This window comes from Eschrichtius robustus, chromosome 12, assembly GCF_028021215.1.
Source record: "Eschrichtius robustus isolate mEscRob2 chromosome 12, mEscRob2.pri, whole genome shotgun sequence".
NCBI lineage: Eukaryota > Metazoa > Chordata > Mammalia > Artiodactyla > Eschrichtiidae > Eschrichtius > Eschrichtius robustus.
Window position 1 is genome coordinate 5,272,948 of NC_090835.1, and position 15,534 is coordinate 5,288,481.

Genomic DNA, 15,534 nt, shown 5'->3' on the forward strand with positions numbered 1-15,534 from the left:
GGAGGAATTTGTGAGGTGTCTCTTATTTTTATAATAATTTTACGCTATAGTCACTTATTCACGTAGGAAAAAAAAGAGTACAGCATTATTATACATGAAAACCTTTGGAAATCAGTAACAGTGAGGGTCTGAAGATCAGAACAGTAAGTAATGACTCCTCTCATAATCCGTTTTCTAACCCACCACTTAGCTGGATTCCCGTGTACTTTATTAGTTAACCATTTGTAACAACCTGTTCAACACCTACCTTCCCCATGAAGCTGCAAGCTCCATGATGGCAAAGCCTTTATCTGTTTCATTCATCACTATATTCCCTAGCAGAATACCAGGCACGTTGTACATGATCAGTGTATGTCTGTTGATCAATTGACCAGTGTTGGACTAATTGCTTAGTATTTTAGGGCTTTTAGTTTTTTCATCTATAAAATCAGTGGATAAATTAAATCATCCTCAAAGTCCTTACCAGATGGAACTAATTTGTATCATGATTTGTGAAGTGCACTGATGTCTGCTACTTACTGTGAAATGCATTAAAAACATAAGATTTTTTTGAATCTCATGCATTGTTGAATGCATAGAGGAATGGATAGATATGGGATAAAGCAAGCATAATACAATGTTAATTGTAGAATATAGGTAGTGAGTATACGGATGTTCACTGCCAGTTACTTCAACTTTCTATGTAGTTATAAAGTTTTTCATAATAAGATGTTTGGGGAAAAAATGGGGGCTTCAGAATAGCCTAAAACATGGACTTTGGTAGGAAAAAAAGCTGAAGAAAGTAATTCAATATAAAAGTCATCAACAAGGGTTCAAGATTAGAAAAAGAACAAAGAGACAAAATAGATGTACGCATTTTAATAGAATTGTGTGAACTTGCAAAAAATTTATGTAAGTAGTAGAGGCAATACGTGTTTGGTAAGAGTTTAGAGGAGGGAGAGCAATCATGGGGGACTGCCAAGATGGGCAGAAAGTGCTTCAAGGACTAGGTGATATTTCAGCAGGGCCTTGAAGGTTATGCATAATTTGAATGGGTAATGAGCTTAAGGAGGAATTTTTAAGGGGCTGAGGACAGCTGAAAATGATAAAGTGAGCATATGTGTGGAGCAAGAAAACAAGCAAGGACAGTGAATTTCACATTGGCTTAGCTGCAACTAAATAGGGAAAGTTAAGGTTGGAAAGTAATGATGATAAATAAAATTTATTAGGATCTTCTGTATATATTTGAGGTACCTGCACAGAGCACTTTCCATGCATTCTCTCATTTAATTCTCCCAACAAACATATGAAGTATTACAATTACAATAGTTGCTAGTAAGGAAACTAAGGTTTAGAGAAGTATATAGTCATTTGCCCAAGGTCACAGCTAACAAGCAGTAGAACCAGATTTGTCTGACCCCAAAGCCCAAATACCTAACCATTAGACATACTGCCTCCCTGGTAAAGTGAGGCTAGACCCTAGGGGGTCCTTAAATACCAAGGTAAAAAGTTTGGGCTCTACTCCCTAAGCCTGGAGATCCACTGAAAGATTTTTGATTATCAGAGATTTTTTAAAAGAAAATTGGCAGAAATAGGCAAGAGATTGAAGCTAGGAAGCCCAATTAGGGAGCTGTCACAATAAGGTGTGAATAAAAGCCCTAATCCAGAATAATTGCTATGGGGACAGAATAAAGGAATAAGAAGTCTTTAAGAAGAAATAATCTACTGACCTCTTCCTACTAATATTATATTGAAATATATTGAGACGTTCACTGTTTTGGTATCAAATATTCAAGTTAAAAGTATCTTTAGATCCCACATGTTGTACTGTATTAGCCCGGTGAGACTCCAAAGACAAATAAGCAGCCCAAATGTCACTGCAGTCCACTTGCCAAGCCACTCAGGCCTCTGGGATGGTTTGAGGGTCTTCAGAGTGTTGATAGGTTGATAGGCTTGTCTGAGCTGCCCACAGGGATCCTTTGGGCCTACTCTTGCAATTCTCTATCACTACTGATGGGCTCCAGAATGGATCCAAGAGGTCCAAACCTGGTTGTCCCATCAGTAATCTGATAGGGCTAATCTCTCTTCCCCAAGAACTGGATCTAGAGCAACTAGGGTTGGTTAGGCTGCCACTTAACCTGATCCACTGGGAGGGCTGTGGCTTTCTGCTGTGAGCTGCCTAGAGGAGTTAGCTGAAGGGTGGGAATTCTTATCAAAAGAGATGTGTGTGTGCATATGCAGGCGGATGAAAATGCCCAGGGAGGTGGTGTTCCCTGGGGAGCATCTGTTTACATGTGGGTTGGGGTCCCTGAAACAGCTCTCTGGTGTTCCCTCCTCCCCTGTCTCTCCAGTATTTCCCTGACAAAGTGACATGCTGGGGAGTACAGACCATGAAACAAGAGAAGAAAAGACTCCTGAAAATATAGACCAGTGGACAGGCACAAATATGCGTGTGTGTGTGTGTGCATGTGTGTGTGTGTGTGTGTGTGTGTGTGTGTGTGACTATATCAATAGCCAAGATGGAAAGCAAGTTCTCAGACAGTGAGAGGGTGTTGAATAAGAGGAGGGTCTACCAGAGGGAATGAAGAATTGCATTATTTTCCCACATGTTTACAACCAACAGGCTTTGAAGTCCAAGGAGATTTGTAGGAAGAAGAGTACTATTCAAGTATGAGCCCAAAGCTCAGACACTCAGAAGTCACTTATAATGAGGGTTAGTTAGGCTCAGGGGACTATTGTCAGAATCTAACAAATTGAGAGATGAATCAGTGCTTTATAAACTGTAAAGTGCCTTTAAATTACGAGGTGCTATATAAACTGTAAAATACTACACAAATGTAAGGGAGAATGATGACAATTATTTGGAGAGGAGAACATTTTTCTGAATGTAGTCTGTGACTTGAGAATTAGACAGTGAGAAAATTTTTTAAACAAACAACAGAATTTGCCTGTTGAAATGTATCTTCTCTCTTTCAGAATCAATAATCTTGATGGGGCTTGACATTTATTTCAAAGAGAAACTACTCAAAACATATGAGACTCCTTTTCTGGGATTAATTTCCTTCAGAACCAGCTTACAATCCACACAAAATTATCTCATTAATTTATAGTCACACTGTGTTTTGAACCTTACATATTATCTAGCTTAATCATTAGAGCTGACTCCAAAAGAATCTTAAGTGTTTTTTAAAAATCAAAATTCACTCTCTAAAGCAATGCTTCTTAATCTTTTGTGTGTGTGTGTTGAGGACCTACCAAAATGCACAATGCACAGGACAGTTTGCATGGGAATTTCTAGATCCCAAGGTAAAGAACTCTTGATCTTCCAAGAGTTACAGAAATTCAAATTTGAGGGCTACAGATCTGAGGGCAATTATTTTCTGAACATAAGCGGCAGGTTTGTTGGAATAAATGTTTAGCCTCCCAAAGGAATTGGTTGAAGGAAACCACACCACTGTAGGAATGATCATATGGTATGAGTGTTTAAAAATTAGTCCGTTAGAGTCATATGGGGTTTGTGTCGTCATTTCTGTAGCTGCAGTGGTTTTTGCCGTGTGTGTGTGTGTGTGTGTGTGTGTGTGTGTTCATTGCTAGTAGGATGTTTAGGCAGCAGCATTTGCCTCCCCAGGTGTCTACCCTCAACTCAATTTAACCAACTCAACCTGAAAGAGCCATAGCCCTAGGAAAAGGAATCAGATGGGCTGAAATTGCCCTTGAGGCCCACCTGGTTACAGGAGAGGAAGAAAGGCATGATTGGCATTTGTGTAGCCGCTCTCGGAGGAGTCCTGGCCAAGCGGGTTTGGAGCTTACACTGCTGTTGTCTTTTTGAGACGGTGGGGATATCTTGTGATCCTCTCACATGCCAACCACTGTTAGAAACAGACTTTAGGTGAATTAGTTAATTTAACTCTTAACCTCCTCAGAAAGATAGTATTGTTCTCATAGATGAGAAAACCGAGACACAGGAAAGCTAAGGGTCTTATAGTCAAAGTCAATTAGCTAACAATTAGCAAAGCAAGCATTTAAACCCAGAACTCCTTCTGCTGCCCAACACCGACTCTTCCATTTCTTCCCAGCCTCTGGGAAATGTTGCCATGAGCTCCGCCCTCCGTGGGGGCCCCTGGAAATGAAAGCCATTCACTTATCTCACCAAGGACACTGTCCCGAAAGGCCTGCCCATCAGACACCTGGGACTAAGGCTCATTTGCTTCGATTACTAACTTCCTTCCTGACCTTGGCAAGCTCCTTAAGTTATCTGGGTTTTCTCATCTGTAAAATGCGAGGATAGAACCAGATGAAACTTCCAGCTGAAAAATTCAGTGACTGAATTCTGTGCGCTCACCCCATTCCCTGCAGCTGGCAGGCCCCCCGATCCCGTGGGCTGCTCACAGCTCCCCACTGGGTGCCACCTTCTCTGACCGCCCAGCTAGAAGGATGCTCTACTCCAACCACATGTACGGCTGCTGTCCACTTTACACTTACTTGGCTTATCTTTTCCATTTTAACCTCCATATCTTATCTGAATTCCTCAAGTATTTTTGCTTATTTCTTTAACTCTTATGTAGTACTCCAATGTATGAATAAACCAATTTATGTTTTAATTCCTCCACGAGAGACAGTGGTTGTTTCCATTTTTCACTAACAATGCTGTGACCAACATTCTTTTAGTTGCCTCCTTGAGTACTTGTGCAAGAGATTCTCCAGAATGAATGTGTCTAGAAATGGAATTGCTGAGTCATAGGGTTTGTGTATTAGGTACTGCCAAATTGTCCACTGAAGTGCCAGTACCGACAAACGTTCCCCCTTGCAATGTGTACGAGTTCTGTTTCTCACATCCTCACCAATCCTATCAAGCTTCACGTCTTTCCAAACTAGCCTTTTGACTGCATTTGCCTTATGACACTCAGCACTTTCTACTTTATATCTGTTTATATGCTACCTCCCCTACTGGCTGTAAACTTAGTGAGGGCAGAATCCTTGCTTAATTCATTTTTATATTCGTCCCACAGAATTTATTGAGCTTAGTAAGTACACAGTAAAGAGTTATGAACAGATAAATGATAAGCAAACTGAATTCATTTTGACCCAAGGAGATGGGGATTCCACGATGGCAGGGATAAAGTGTCTATCTCTATTCATCTGGGGTGAGGATGTGGGTAGGGAATCCCCATCAGCTGCAGTGATGGTTGCACAGTGGTCAAAACTGGCTGACAGACCAAAGGTTTCAAGATCTATAGAGGACTCTCTCCAACCTTTGGAGATCCCAGCTTTAGAAAATTTTTTTATCATGGTATTCATCAGCTATTTATTGATTGTTGGGAGTAGCAAATTTCCCAGTCTCTGGGGCCATCTTTTTATATACCAAGAGTGATGTTTCTGAATGGAACTCCCCCCACCTCTGGCTCCACCCCATTACTAAGGGTTGGATAGAATCCATGTGTCCTTTGGACTAGGAAGCTGCATGACCTATGGTAAATGCCTCCCCCTTTTGACACCCCAGCAGTTCCAGGCTGACTCATTTTCTAAATAAGCCACTTGTGGCTTTTGGTCTGACATCACATGTGGAAGAATGAGTAATTTTTCAAGAACCAGAGTTATATTCGATCAGAATAAGATACATTGTGTATGTTACTCATGGTTCTAGGACAAGGGGTCAACACTGGTAACAAGTACCCTAACCTTCTCCCACCCCTCCTTTCCCTGGGGCCAAGGGATAGAGAAAAGGCGAAGGAGAGGTGGTATGGATGTGAAGAATTTTTGTGTACATCTCTAATTTTGTTATCATATTAGGTACAGTTTAATAAAATTGTCTTGTTGCCTCTGCTAGATTAAATAAAAGTAATATAGCAAAGTAGGCAAGGCCATGGGGCTCCGCTGCTTGGCTTCAAATCCCAGCTCCACCACATACCAGTTGGGTGACCTTGGGCAAGTTATTGACTCTTGATTTGCTTCCATTTCCTCATTTGTAAAATAATAATAAAATAATAATAGTGCCTATAATGTAGGGTTGTTGCGAGGAATAAATGAACTGATATATATGGATCACTTAGGATTGTGCCTGGAACTTAGTATGCACTATGGAAATATTAGTCAATATTTCCTTGAATCCATCACAATGTTTATGCTCATGTTAAATGCTCAATAAATGCTTTCTGATGAAATGAATTCATCTTATTAAAACATATTTGGAACTGGGAGATAGAAGTGGCTACAAGTGGTAGACTCTTGGTTGGAAATGGAAGGAACCATAAAGATCAATTCCCTTGAGCACAGGTATTACCTGCCTGCCCCGCTTTTGTTTTGTTGGTTGTTTGTTCCCTAGTTATGTGCACTGTGGTGGGATAAGGGCTGCCCCCACCAGGTGTCACTCAATGGAGGTTCTACTTGCTGTTTTTTAAGTGTAGGAAGAAGGCACAAGTCTACATCCTCAAACCCTGGAAGCATGGGCTGAGTTAGAGAGGAGACCCTGGCACCAGAGAACTTCATTCTCTGACTTCTCAGCACCTACTGCTTGTGAGCAGTTAGCAAGACAGCAGCATTAGGATGGGTGTTATTTTGCTGAGTTGTTAGTAGGATGGGAACACGTGTAGGAAATTATTTAGATAAGATGTTAATATCAGTGCAGACGTGGTATGCATTCTCACAGCATTTGTGGTTTTTTTGGAACATACTCCTGAGTACCGAGAGTCACGAAGAAGCCATGGTGAAATCCCTCGAAACCCGCCCTCTGTCACAGACTTCTTCAGGATGCCGGGGGAGTGGCGGACCCCATTCGTGAGAGCAGGCCCATCCTGCCTCATTGGCACCTCCGTGTGGGTTTTAGGTGAGGAGACTGATGGGCCAGACAAGTACCTCCAACTGGGCCACTACAGAAGCAAGGATGCTATGCTTATTCGAAAGGCTCCACGTTCAGTACAACAGGTAGAACTGCTGAGTTACCAGGGCGGTGTCAGGAAGCGCAGCCTGGGGGGCATCTACAGGACAGCCGTATTCTCAACCACTTGCAAAGACAGTCACACACACACACCGACACAAACAGCTTCACCCTCCTGGGTTTTTCCCTTCCCTATACTCACGCGCACACACACGCGCATGCCTCACGTACACTCTCTCAGTCAAAAGGGTGGCCTAGGGGAGACCTCATGGCTGAATCAAATGCTGGTTAATGCTGCTGCCTTTATTACACCAAAGGTCTTAACATTTATTTGGAGAGGAACACAAAACTTGGCATACTGGCATGCATTCTCTACAGCACAGTTTCGGAGGAGCTCAAGATCACTGCGCCCCACACAGGAGAACGGCGCCAGAGGTGGCAGGGGGACTGTAGGTCCTTGATCTCTCTGGTCAGCAGACTACAGGTGCTTCACTACCACAGCAACTGAGGAATCGTGTGTGCTGGGCAGGTGTGTTTTCAACAGCTAAACAGGTGTGGCAAGGGATCCAGGTGTGGGTGAGTCCCTAACACTTAGAGCCGAGAGTTATTTGGGGGTAAGTATATTCTCCCCAAACAGGTAGCACTGACTACAGGGGGGCATGCTTAGCACTGCATCTGAGCTCGGTTAAGCAACCAGGTGTCCTCAGTGAAGGGAATCCTGGTTTCAAAGAAAGAATAAGACATGATGGCACTACCACAATAAGGCCGCTAAAGTCACAGCGAACGAGGATCTCAGAGGAAGCTCTCACAACTACAGGAAAGCAGCTCTATCCTCTCTGACATCAGGTGCCCCTCACTGGGTAGGCGGCTGCTCTGAGACCGTCACCTGGTCCTTTCTGAGCTGCACCACATCACTGAGCACAACAGAGCAGAGGAGGGGGCCACACACGTCAAGGTCATGGGACATCACCACCAAGTGTGGCTGACTGTTGTTGGCAAACGTCTTGGATGCCTTTCCCGGTTGGGCCGGGTGCCCCTGTGTGTCTGGAGAGCTAATCTGAAAAGAGGCTGGCAAAGGACTTCCTCAAGCTCCGGATGGTCTCTGCCTTGGCTTCATCCTCACTGGCTGAAGACCGGAAGAAGGAGGACTCAGAGAAGCTGAAGGCATTTGTCAGGGACTGCGACTTGCTTGAAGATAAAAACCAGAGAGAACGTGAGAGGGTGGTGTTCCCAGTGAGGCAGGGAAGGACGGTGACACGAGGATACACGACCGGAACGCCCACTCCCACCCCAGGGAGACTGTGTGACAGAGGAGAAAGCCAGCGTGGGGCATGCTAGCGGCCCCTGGGAGGTCCCTGTGCTCTTTTCTTCACCTGCAGTGCTGCTCAAACAGGAAAGGATGGAGGCAGCGTGGGAGAGAGGGAGAAGGGGGAAAGAGAGAAGAGAAGGAAGGAGAAGGGAAAGAGGAAGAAGGGGTGGCTCAAGGCTCTTTCTTTCACTTAATGCGAAAGGGCCCACAGGCTAAATTTCAGAGCCCCAACTTGGTGAGAACTAATCCAGGAATCTCACACCCTTCCCCTTGGATGAAATGTAGCAACCAGGGGCCAGTGGACTCTTGTGCTCTCTTTCTCATCAACTGTCCAGTAGTGGAGCCAGCATCGGAAGACCTGGGTCAAAGTCTTGGTCCCGCCTCTCACTCACTCTTGACCTTAGGAAGCCACGTGCCTCTCTGAGACTCGGTGTCTTGTTTCGTTTCTTAATTGTGTTATGTAGATGTCTGGTAAAATGACCTCTAGGCCTTTTCAGCTCTTTCTTTTTTGCTTTTTTCTCTGATTCCAAAAGAACCTTTTGTCTTGGCACGAACTCTAACAACTCTATTTACCGTCCTTACAATGGGCGTAATCGCCCTGGCAGCCTTCCTCAGAGGAGCCTAATGTGAGGTCTGTGAGTTTCAGGGTGTCCAGGGGCAACAGAGATACACATCAGGCCTACACAAGGTTACTGGGTAGTTTTCTAATGAAAAACCCCAAACTGCACACATTTTAGGGACCAATTTTTCCCTTGAGACACTAGTGAGTCAGAGAGAAAAACCATGAAGGCAAGAAGGTGGAGGGGAGGCCAGGCCCAACACTGCAGGAGAGGACACGTGGTCTGGCGTCTCCATGGCCGTCTTCTCTCCTCCTTGACTTCTGCTTGTCTCCTTCCTGCTGGTTCCTGGCTCCAGAACTCCTCTCCTGGTATCTCAGCTCTCCCAGCCCTCCCCTGAACTTGGACACAGCCCCAGAAACTCCCTTCTGCATGGGCATGAGCCTGTCTCTTCTCCCGCAGTGGCTGAACAGGTGCCCTGCCTTTCACTGGGCCTGGGATGAGCCCCAACATGCTGGCCTCTGGGAGCGGGGACTCCTCGGCATGCACAGGCCGAGGGCACAGGTACAAGCCTCCCGCTTGTCATCAGAGGCTGGCTCGATTCAACAGCTTCAGCCCAAAGGCAGTGACAGCCCACAGATCTGTCCTCAGACTGGGGCCAGAGTTGGCTCAAGAGAAGGTAGGCGAGATTAAAAAGTCAGCTGCAGAAAACGACTGGGTTGAGGGGAGGTCGTGAGGCAGGCGAGGCATGAAATGTACCCTTGGCCAGAGCTGCGGAGCAAGGCCGGGGGACGGCCCTCCCATCATACAGGACTGGAAGACCCAGAGAAGGTGGTCATCCGGACCACCCGAGCCCTCATCCTGGCTCTGCCGCTAACTAGCAGAAGGGCTTTGACAAAATCAGATCTCTCTCAGCAGCGTTTTCTCATCTGTGCAGTGACTAGAGATGATCTCTGAGTGGCTCATTTGAGCCCCAAACTCCACAGCTCCCTGTTCTCTGTCCCTGAGAGTTTCATCTCTTTACTGAGATGCACTCACGGAACGCTTCCAATCCCCCAGGCTGCGGCTGTCCGTGCTGACAGTCATGACAGAGGTCTGTGGTTGGGGACCTTGAAGAGAGACGTCTCTGGTTCTGGGGGAGGGTGGAGCTGAGCACCCAGGTGCTGTCCCTACCAAGTGCAGCTATACTGTTTCCTAGGGGCCCTCAGTTCTGCCCTCTGAAGCAGGATAGTGTGACAGGGGTCTCTAGGGTTACTGTTGGGAATGAGGGAACCCAAGAGGATGGAGTTCCTCCGGGTCTCTATATGGGCCTCTCCTCTGATGACCACACCAGAAACCAACCTCCTTCTGACAAAGTTGAAGGTAAAAAGTTGAAATGGATTTAACTACTTCCCCCTTTTCCTTCTGGGCAGCCTTGCTGATTGGCACACCCTAAACTGTGAGTCAGAGGCAGAAAAGAGAATTAAATTTTTTTTTTTTTTTTTAAGAAAGAGAAAGACACATATACGCACAGAGAAAAGGAATGGAAAAAAGAGTGGGAGAGAGGATTAAAAAAAAAAAAAACAACGCAAACCCTAAGCTCGTACAAGAATGGGAGGGGGGTAGTAACTGCCTTACTGCCACTCCCCAGGAAGAAAGGGGAGGGTTTGAGCTTCTAGCTAGACCTTAAGACTTTCACTTCCCTCTTTCTTGCCCTCCCCAATCAACCCAACCATGCCCCCCACAAAAAAACCCACCAAAACCCAAACCCCCAAAAAACCCCACAAAAATATCTTTAGGAGGAGGTCTGATTGAAGGTGCTTCCTAGCAGCTCTGGAGCCCAAGGCCTGAGAGGAGGGGCAGGAAGAGGGGAGGGGAAGGCGCTGCTGAGTTGTCTCTTACTTGAGCTGTGGGTGAGGCTGGGGCTTCTGTGGTGGAGCAGCCGGGCGTGGCTGGACCTCTGCCAGGGAGCTGCTGCTGGAGGGTGCATCTCCGTGGGTGGTGGGGCCGCCCGGCCGCTGAGGAGCCGAGAAGGAGGAAGAGGAGGAGGAGGAGGAAGAAGAGGAAGGTGGCAGTGATGGTCCAGGGGGGAGCCGGCGTGGACGCAGCACCTTGCCTGGGGGTTGCCTTCCTTGGGGTTGCCCAGGGCCCCCTAGGTTCAGTACAAGAAAAACTTCATAATTTAACCATATCAGAGGGTTTCCTTATTAGAATCTACGTCTCAAAGGGTGTGGTTATTTCATTACCAAAGGATAAGCTCTATGGCAAGAAGCCACCCGAGGCTCTGAAGGGCTCCAGAGCGGGTCCCTGGTTACCCTCAGACATTGCCACTACGAGCTCCTCCTCAGACTCACAGCGACTCAGTCACAACAGAGGGCAGAGCACGGGGGAGAAACCATGGGATGAGCGGCCCCCATCAGAGGTGAGCTCTCTTACGGAAGGCCCCCAGACCACAGGGACCACCCCTCTCCCCCAGAGGTTCCTCAGGTACAGGCCAACCTGGCCCACGGTGTACTAGGAGGTCTCAAGTTCCACACGGCAGACACGGTACAGGGCACTGGAAAGAGCCCTGGTCTGGGGGTCAGAAAACCCAAGACATAGTCTATCAGCAACTCCCTGAGCAAGTCAGCAAACTTCTCTGGACCTCGGTGTTTACAACCATAAAACTGTTAAAAATTAAGACCTAGTCTTAGTTATCTTTCAAGATAGTAGTGTTTCAAAGATGACAATGGACAAGAAAGTTCTTCAAAAAGTATTCTGTGCCTTATGATCATTGATGATCACTGACTTACATTGTTTTTTTGGACTTGGCCTTAGTCTGTCCCGCTCCACGCCTGCATGTCTGATTGCCGTACCCCCAGCAGGGCTTCCTTTCAGCATTAACTCATGCCCATGACTAGGACCTTTCATGTCCAGTTGCCTCTTAGTACCATCCTCAGGGGCTCCAGTCCCTCCCAGGTGTATGTGGTGAAATTCTCCAGAAATCCAAGTCCCATTCTCTCCCTGGAGATGTTGTGAGCACCATTTGGCAAAGAAGAGGCCCCCCCAAAAGGACCAGGATCCCCTTCTCCCAGCATGAGACAGAAAACCATCTGGTGACCTGGAGATCTCATTTCTCAGTCTCAATCCCAGAGTCCACGTTCACGTGCCCACTGGGAGGACTGGGCTTACAGAAACTCAATGACAGCTAAGAGTTGTACTGTAACTTAGTTTTCTAGAAACGCCAGGACACCTGTACCCTCTGGAGAGGCAGAACTGTATGTCTATACCATAGTACATCCATGATTGTAAGCCAGTTTCCCCTCTACACGGCATGGACTCCACTTTATCATCAATGACCAATTAATACCAGGGTGAGTTACACATAAATAAGTAAATAAGTAAATTAATGGAATTTTGCATGTTGAAGAAGTTCTAAGTTCAAATCAGATAACTAGTGAAGATGATAGATTAGCAGAGCATTTCATATTAACCAGTTTTTGCCTTTTCCAAAGTTTGACATCATTTGTACCTGCATTTTCTTGTAAAGTACTGCAGGTTGATAGCTCAGCTTCTTGTACCAGAAACCTGAGTGCTTTCCCAACTGTACAGAGATGCTTGAATAGCCAGAAACTTTACAACTTAACACTGAAGACAGATATAACTTTTCCTTTATTGCACATTAAGCTGTACAAGAGTCACAAAAGAGAGGTACTTCAATCACACTTCCAGCATTGGCTGAGGTTCTCCCAGCTGGATTGGTACAAAAAAAGGCGACAACATCAGAAAAGAAATGGGTACAAAACACCTGAACGGCAATCCTATACTGTGACACGGATGCCCCAGGCCACAGAGTTGTCCTTAGCATGCTGCCTGAGGGCACAGGACAGTCAGGGTGTGCTGTCTGCTTGTGTTTGGCACTGGGAGGGAGCCCTAGTCCCTTTCTCCCTCACCTGACAGACCGTGGCTGACACCACCCTGGAGCCTGACTAAATTCAAACGGCAACTTCGTATTTGTGGCTCACAAATGTCACATGAAAAGCACCTGAATGTTCACACTGATCACATGCAAAGAAGCAACACCACCGTCAGCTCACCGCTTGGACAAAAATAAATTAAAAAAATAAAATGTATTCCTCCATTCTGGGAAATGTTTCTTTATTCCTTTCTATCATTTCTTCAGATTGGGAGGTATTTGAGGACCCTGATTCTTATGCAACCCACCTGGAAGTGCTTAACTGCATATATATGTATATATTTACAACAGACCGACTACCATCGGCATCTACATTGTCTAAGGGAGGAATCGCGGACAAGAACATTCACACTCAGTGCATTTCCCTGTAGCTCAGAATTTGCCAGCAATCAAGACAGAAACCAGGGCACGTGCCCCTTGACACAGAAATCATGTAACACACCACCAACACCAGTTATTCCTCAAACCTGGCAATCCACAAAGGTGACATGTCAGTACAGAAGTGAGAGGGAATGCAAAAGTAGAGCTAGAAGCACTTCTTCTAAAAGGCAAACTGCTGGCGTGAACTCCCACAGCCCATGGTGCTAGAGGAGGCCACTTGGTGCCCGATCCTGGCCTGGCCAGGACACGGCAAGATGAGGCACTGACCCGAGGCCTGGTCTGGTAACTGCCTCATCCCTGCCCAGGAGCTGCATGTCGGAGGAAAGAGGACAAACGGGTGAGCGCTCTTTAAGAGCCACCGCTGTGGAACCACAGCCCCAAACACACAAGCTAAAATCTGAGACAGTCCCTCTCAGGAAAGATAAAGCTCTTCATTCTCTGGACTCTGGAGGGCTTTTGGAACAGCTGACAACTAAAGCAGGTGCCCACCTCAGAGTTCTGGAGGCAGTGTACCCACTCGAGGGAAACGGGACAGTTTCGATTCGCTCCCGTGTCGTGATGCCTCAGGAGAGGCCAAGAGAAGAATGGTTGAATCCTTCCCAGACTTTCAGTAGCTCCCTGCATTCTATGTCCCAAATTGCTAAAGAATCATCTCTGTATACAGTAAGCTTTGGGGAAAACGAAGCAGCCTCAGTTCCACAGAAGCGCACAGATGGCCAATTCAGAAACGGCAAAGTAGAAACAACTTAGAGGGACCAAGATGAACACAGGGAAAGTACTCACAAGTTCACTTTGATATTGCACATCAGCGGCCCCATTTTTTTGTGTGTGTGTGTGTCTAATCTCATAGCTAATTAGTTAATAATAAAACGAAGGGTACTCTGGAATGTCAAATACAGAACACATTCCTGGAAATAGCTTATTCTTTATATTTCATGTCATCACTAAAAACACAAGAGCTCTACAGGCACGGCCAGCCTATTCACATAAACTCAAATGCACCAAATTTTAGCAAATGGAGAAAAAGATGGATGCCTTCAGATTCAACGGATGAAGCTACGGAAATTAGACCTCGAAAACCTCTTAAACTTCTATCTATTTACCCTAGTCATGCAGAAAGGAAGCAAAAAGCACAGTTCATTGAAGATCCCAAGCACACTCATGGGGGTAAGCAGGGGGTGGGGGGCGGTTTATCTGAGTCTGGGGGGAGAAGGAGGGGAGTTGGGTTTTATTTTTGTGGTCTTTGTTTCTCCCCTGTCCACCCCCCCCCAGTCCTATTTCACCCCACATTATGTAATTAAAATATACTATCAAACCACCCAGAAGCTAGTCACACTGAACTTGGGAGAGGCACAATTCTTTTGTACACTGTTGACAAACAGCCCTGGAGTCACAAGGTATACAGAGAAACATAAGTGAGCGTTACAAGCACGAACAGGAACAGGTAAACAACCAGACAGAGGCACTGACACTGCATAGGAAAAACACAGTCCAGTCAGCCTTGAAAAAACGCAGAAATGGCACCAATGGGAGGGTCTGTTGCTCCCCTCCCCGCTTTCCTTTCTTTCCTTGTTTGTTTTTGGCTTAAAATTTCTGCTTTGAAAAATTAACTACCAATCGCTTTAAGAAGCTTGGACTTGTTTTGGCCCTACTGCAATGCCATTACAGTCGAGAATATACTGTAAACAACCTTGGGGGGCTGGCCGCTGAGGTGGGGTCTTGCTCGAGTCCGGATCCTTAAGTGTTCCACTCTGGAAGACAAAAATGCAAAAGAGATAAAAACAAAACTCCAAGCAGATTCCAAAGAGAAACCCTGTGGCTCTGTGGCGTGGCTGCAGAGGGATCCGGTGGGATCCAGCAGGATCTGGCCCAGGGGTTTCTGCTGTTCCGGAAACGCCTTAAAGGGACTCTCAGCCTCTGGGTCATTGCTGGGGCCGAAGGGTAGGCAGTCTGGGGCTCAGAACCACTCTGACAGGAGTGTCTGACACCTCCTTACCCTCTTTTCATTTCACTCCCTTGTAGACACTCTTTCTAGAAGCTTTGAGACTTCCAACAGCATCTGGTTTCTTCTCTGGGGGCTGCCCAAGGTCCAGCTCCCCTGGTACTCACAGGCCCAGCTTCCTGAGGAAGGATCAACACCTAACTCCCGAGAGAGTGGCTGGAGTGCCAGCGGGGGCTGCACCAGGTGACTAGCCTAGACTTGGCTCACTTCTCCTGTGGCGTTAACCCTGGGGTGGGATCAGCTCTGGGGCTGACTCAGGGGTCAGAGCCACTCTTTGGGCTGGGCTGGAACTCCCACAGGGAGGGACTTGAAGGAGGGGGCAGTCTTTTGTTTCCCAGGACCCTCCTTAAGCAGAGGGAAGGAGTAAGATGTTAATGTTTGTAAAAGTGCTCAAGGCCAAGCTGTTTTTCCCTCTCAAACAGCATAATTGCATTTTACCCAACAACATGGCTCTACTCCCAGGCTTCCTCTCCTCCCAGCTGTGATTCTGATTATGCC

The 15,534-nt window shown here is 46.4% G+C and overlaps 1 protein-coding gene across 1 annotated transcript in view; it reads right to left on the minus strand.

The window, feature by feature from the left end:
- Positions 1 to 7,905: 7,905 nt before the first annotated feature.
- SYN2 (synapsin II) overlaps positions 7,906 to 15,534 on the minus strand; it is a 174,708-nt gene continuing 167,079 nt past the window's right edge. The window contains exons 11-13 of the mRNA XM_068558124.1: positions 14,725 to 14,785; positions 10,601 to 10,850; positions 7,906 to 8,041 (exon numbers count right to left, since the gene is read on the minus strand). Coding sequence (XP_068414225.1) covers positions 7,906 to 8,041; positions 10,601 to 10,850; positions 14,725 to 14,785 — 447 coding nt within the window. The remainder of the gene's footprint in view (positions 8,042 to 10,600; positions 10,851 to 14,724; positions 14,786 to 15,534) is intronic.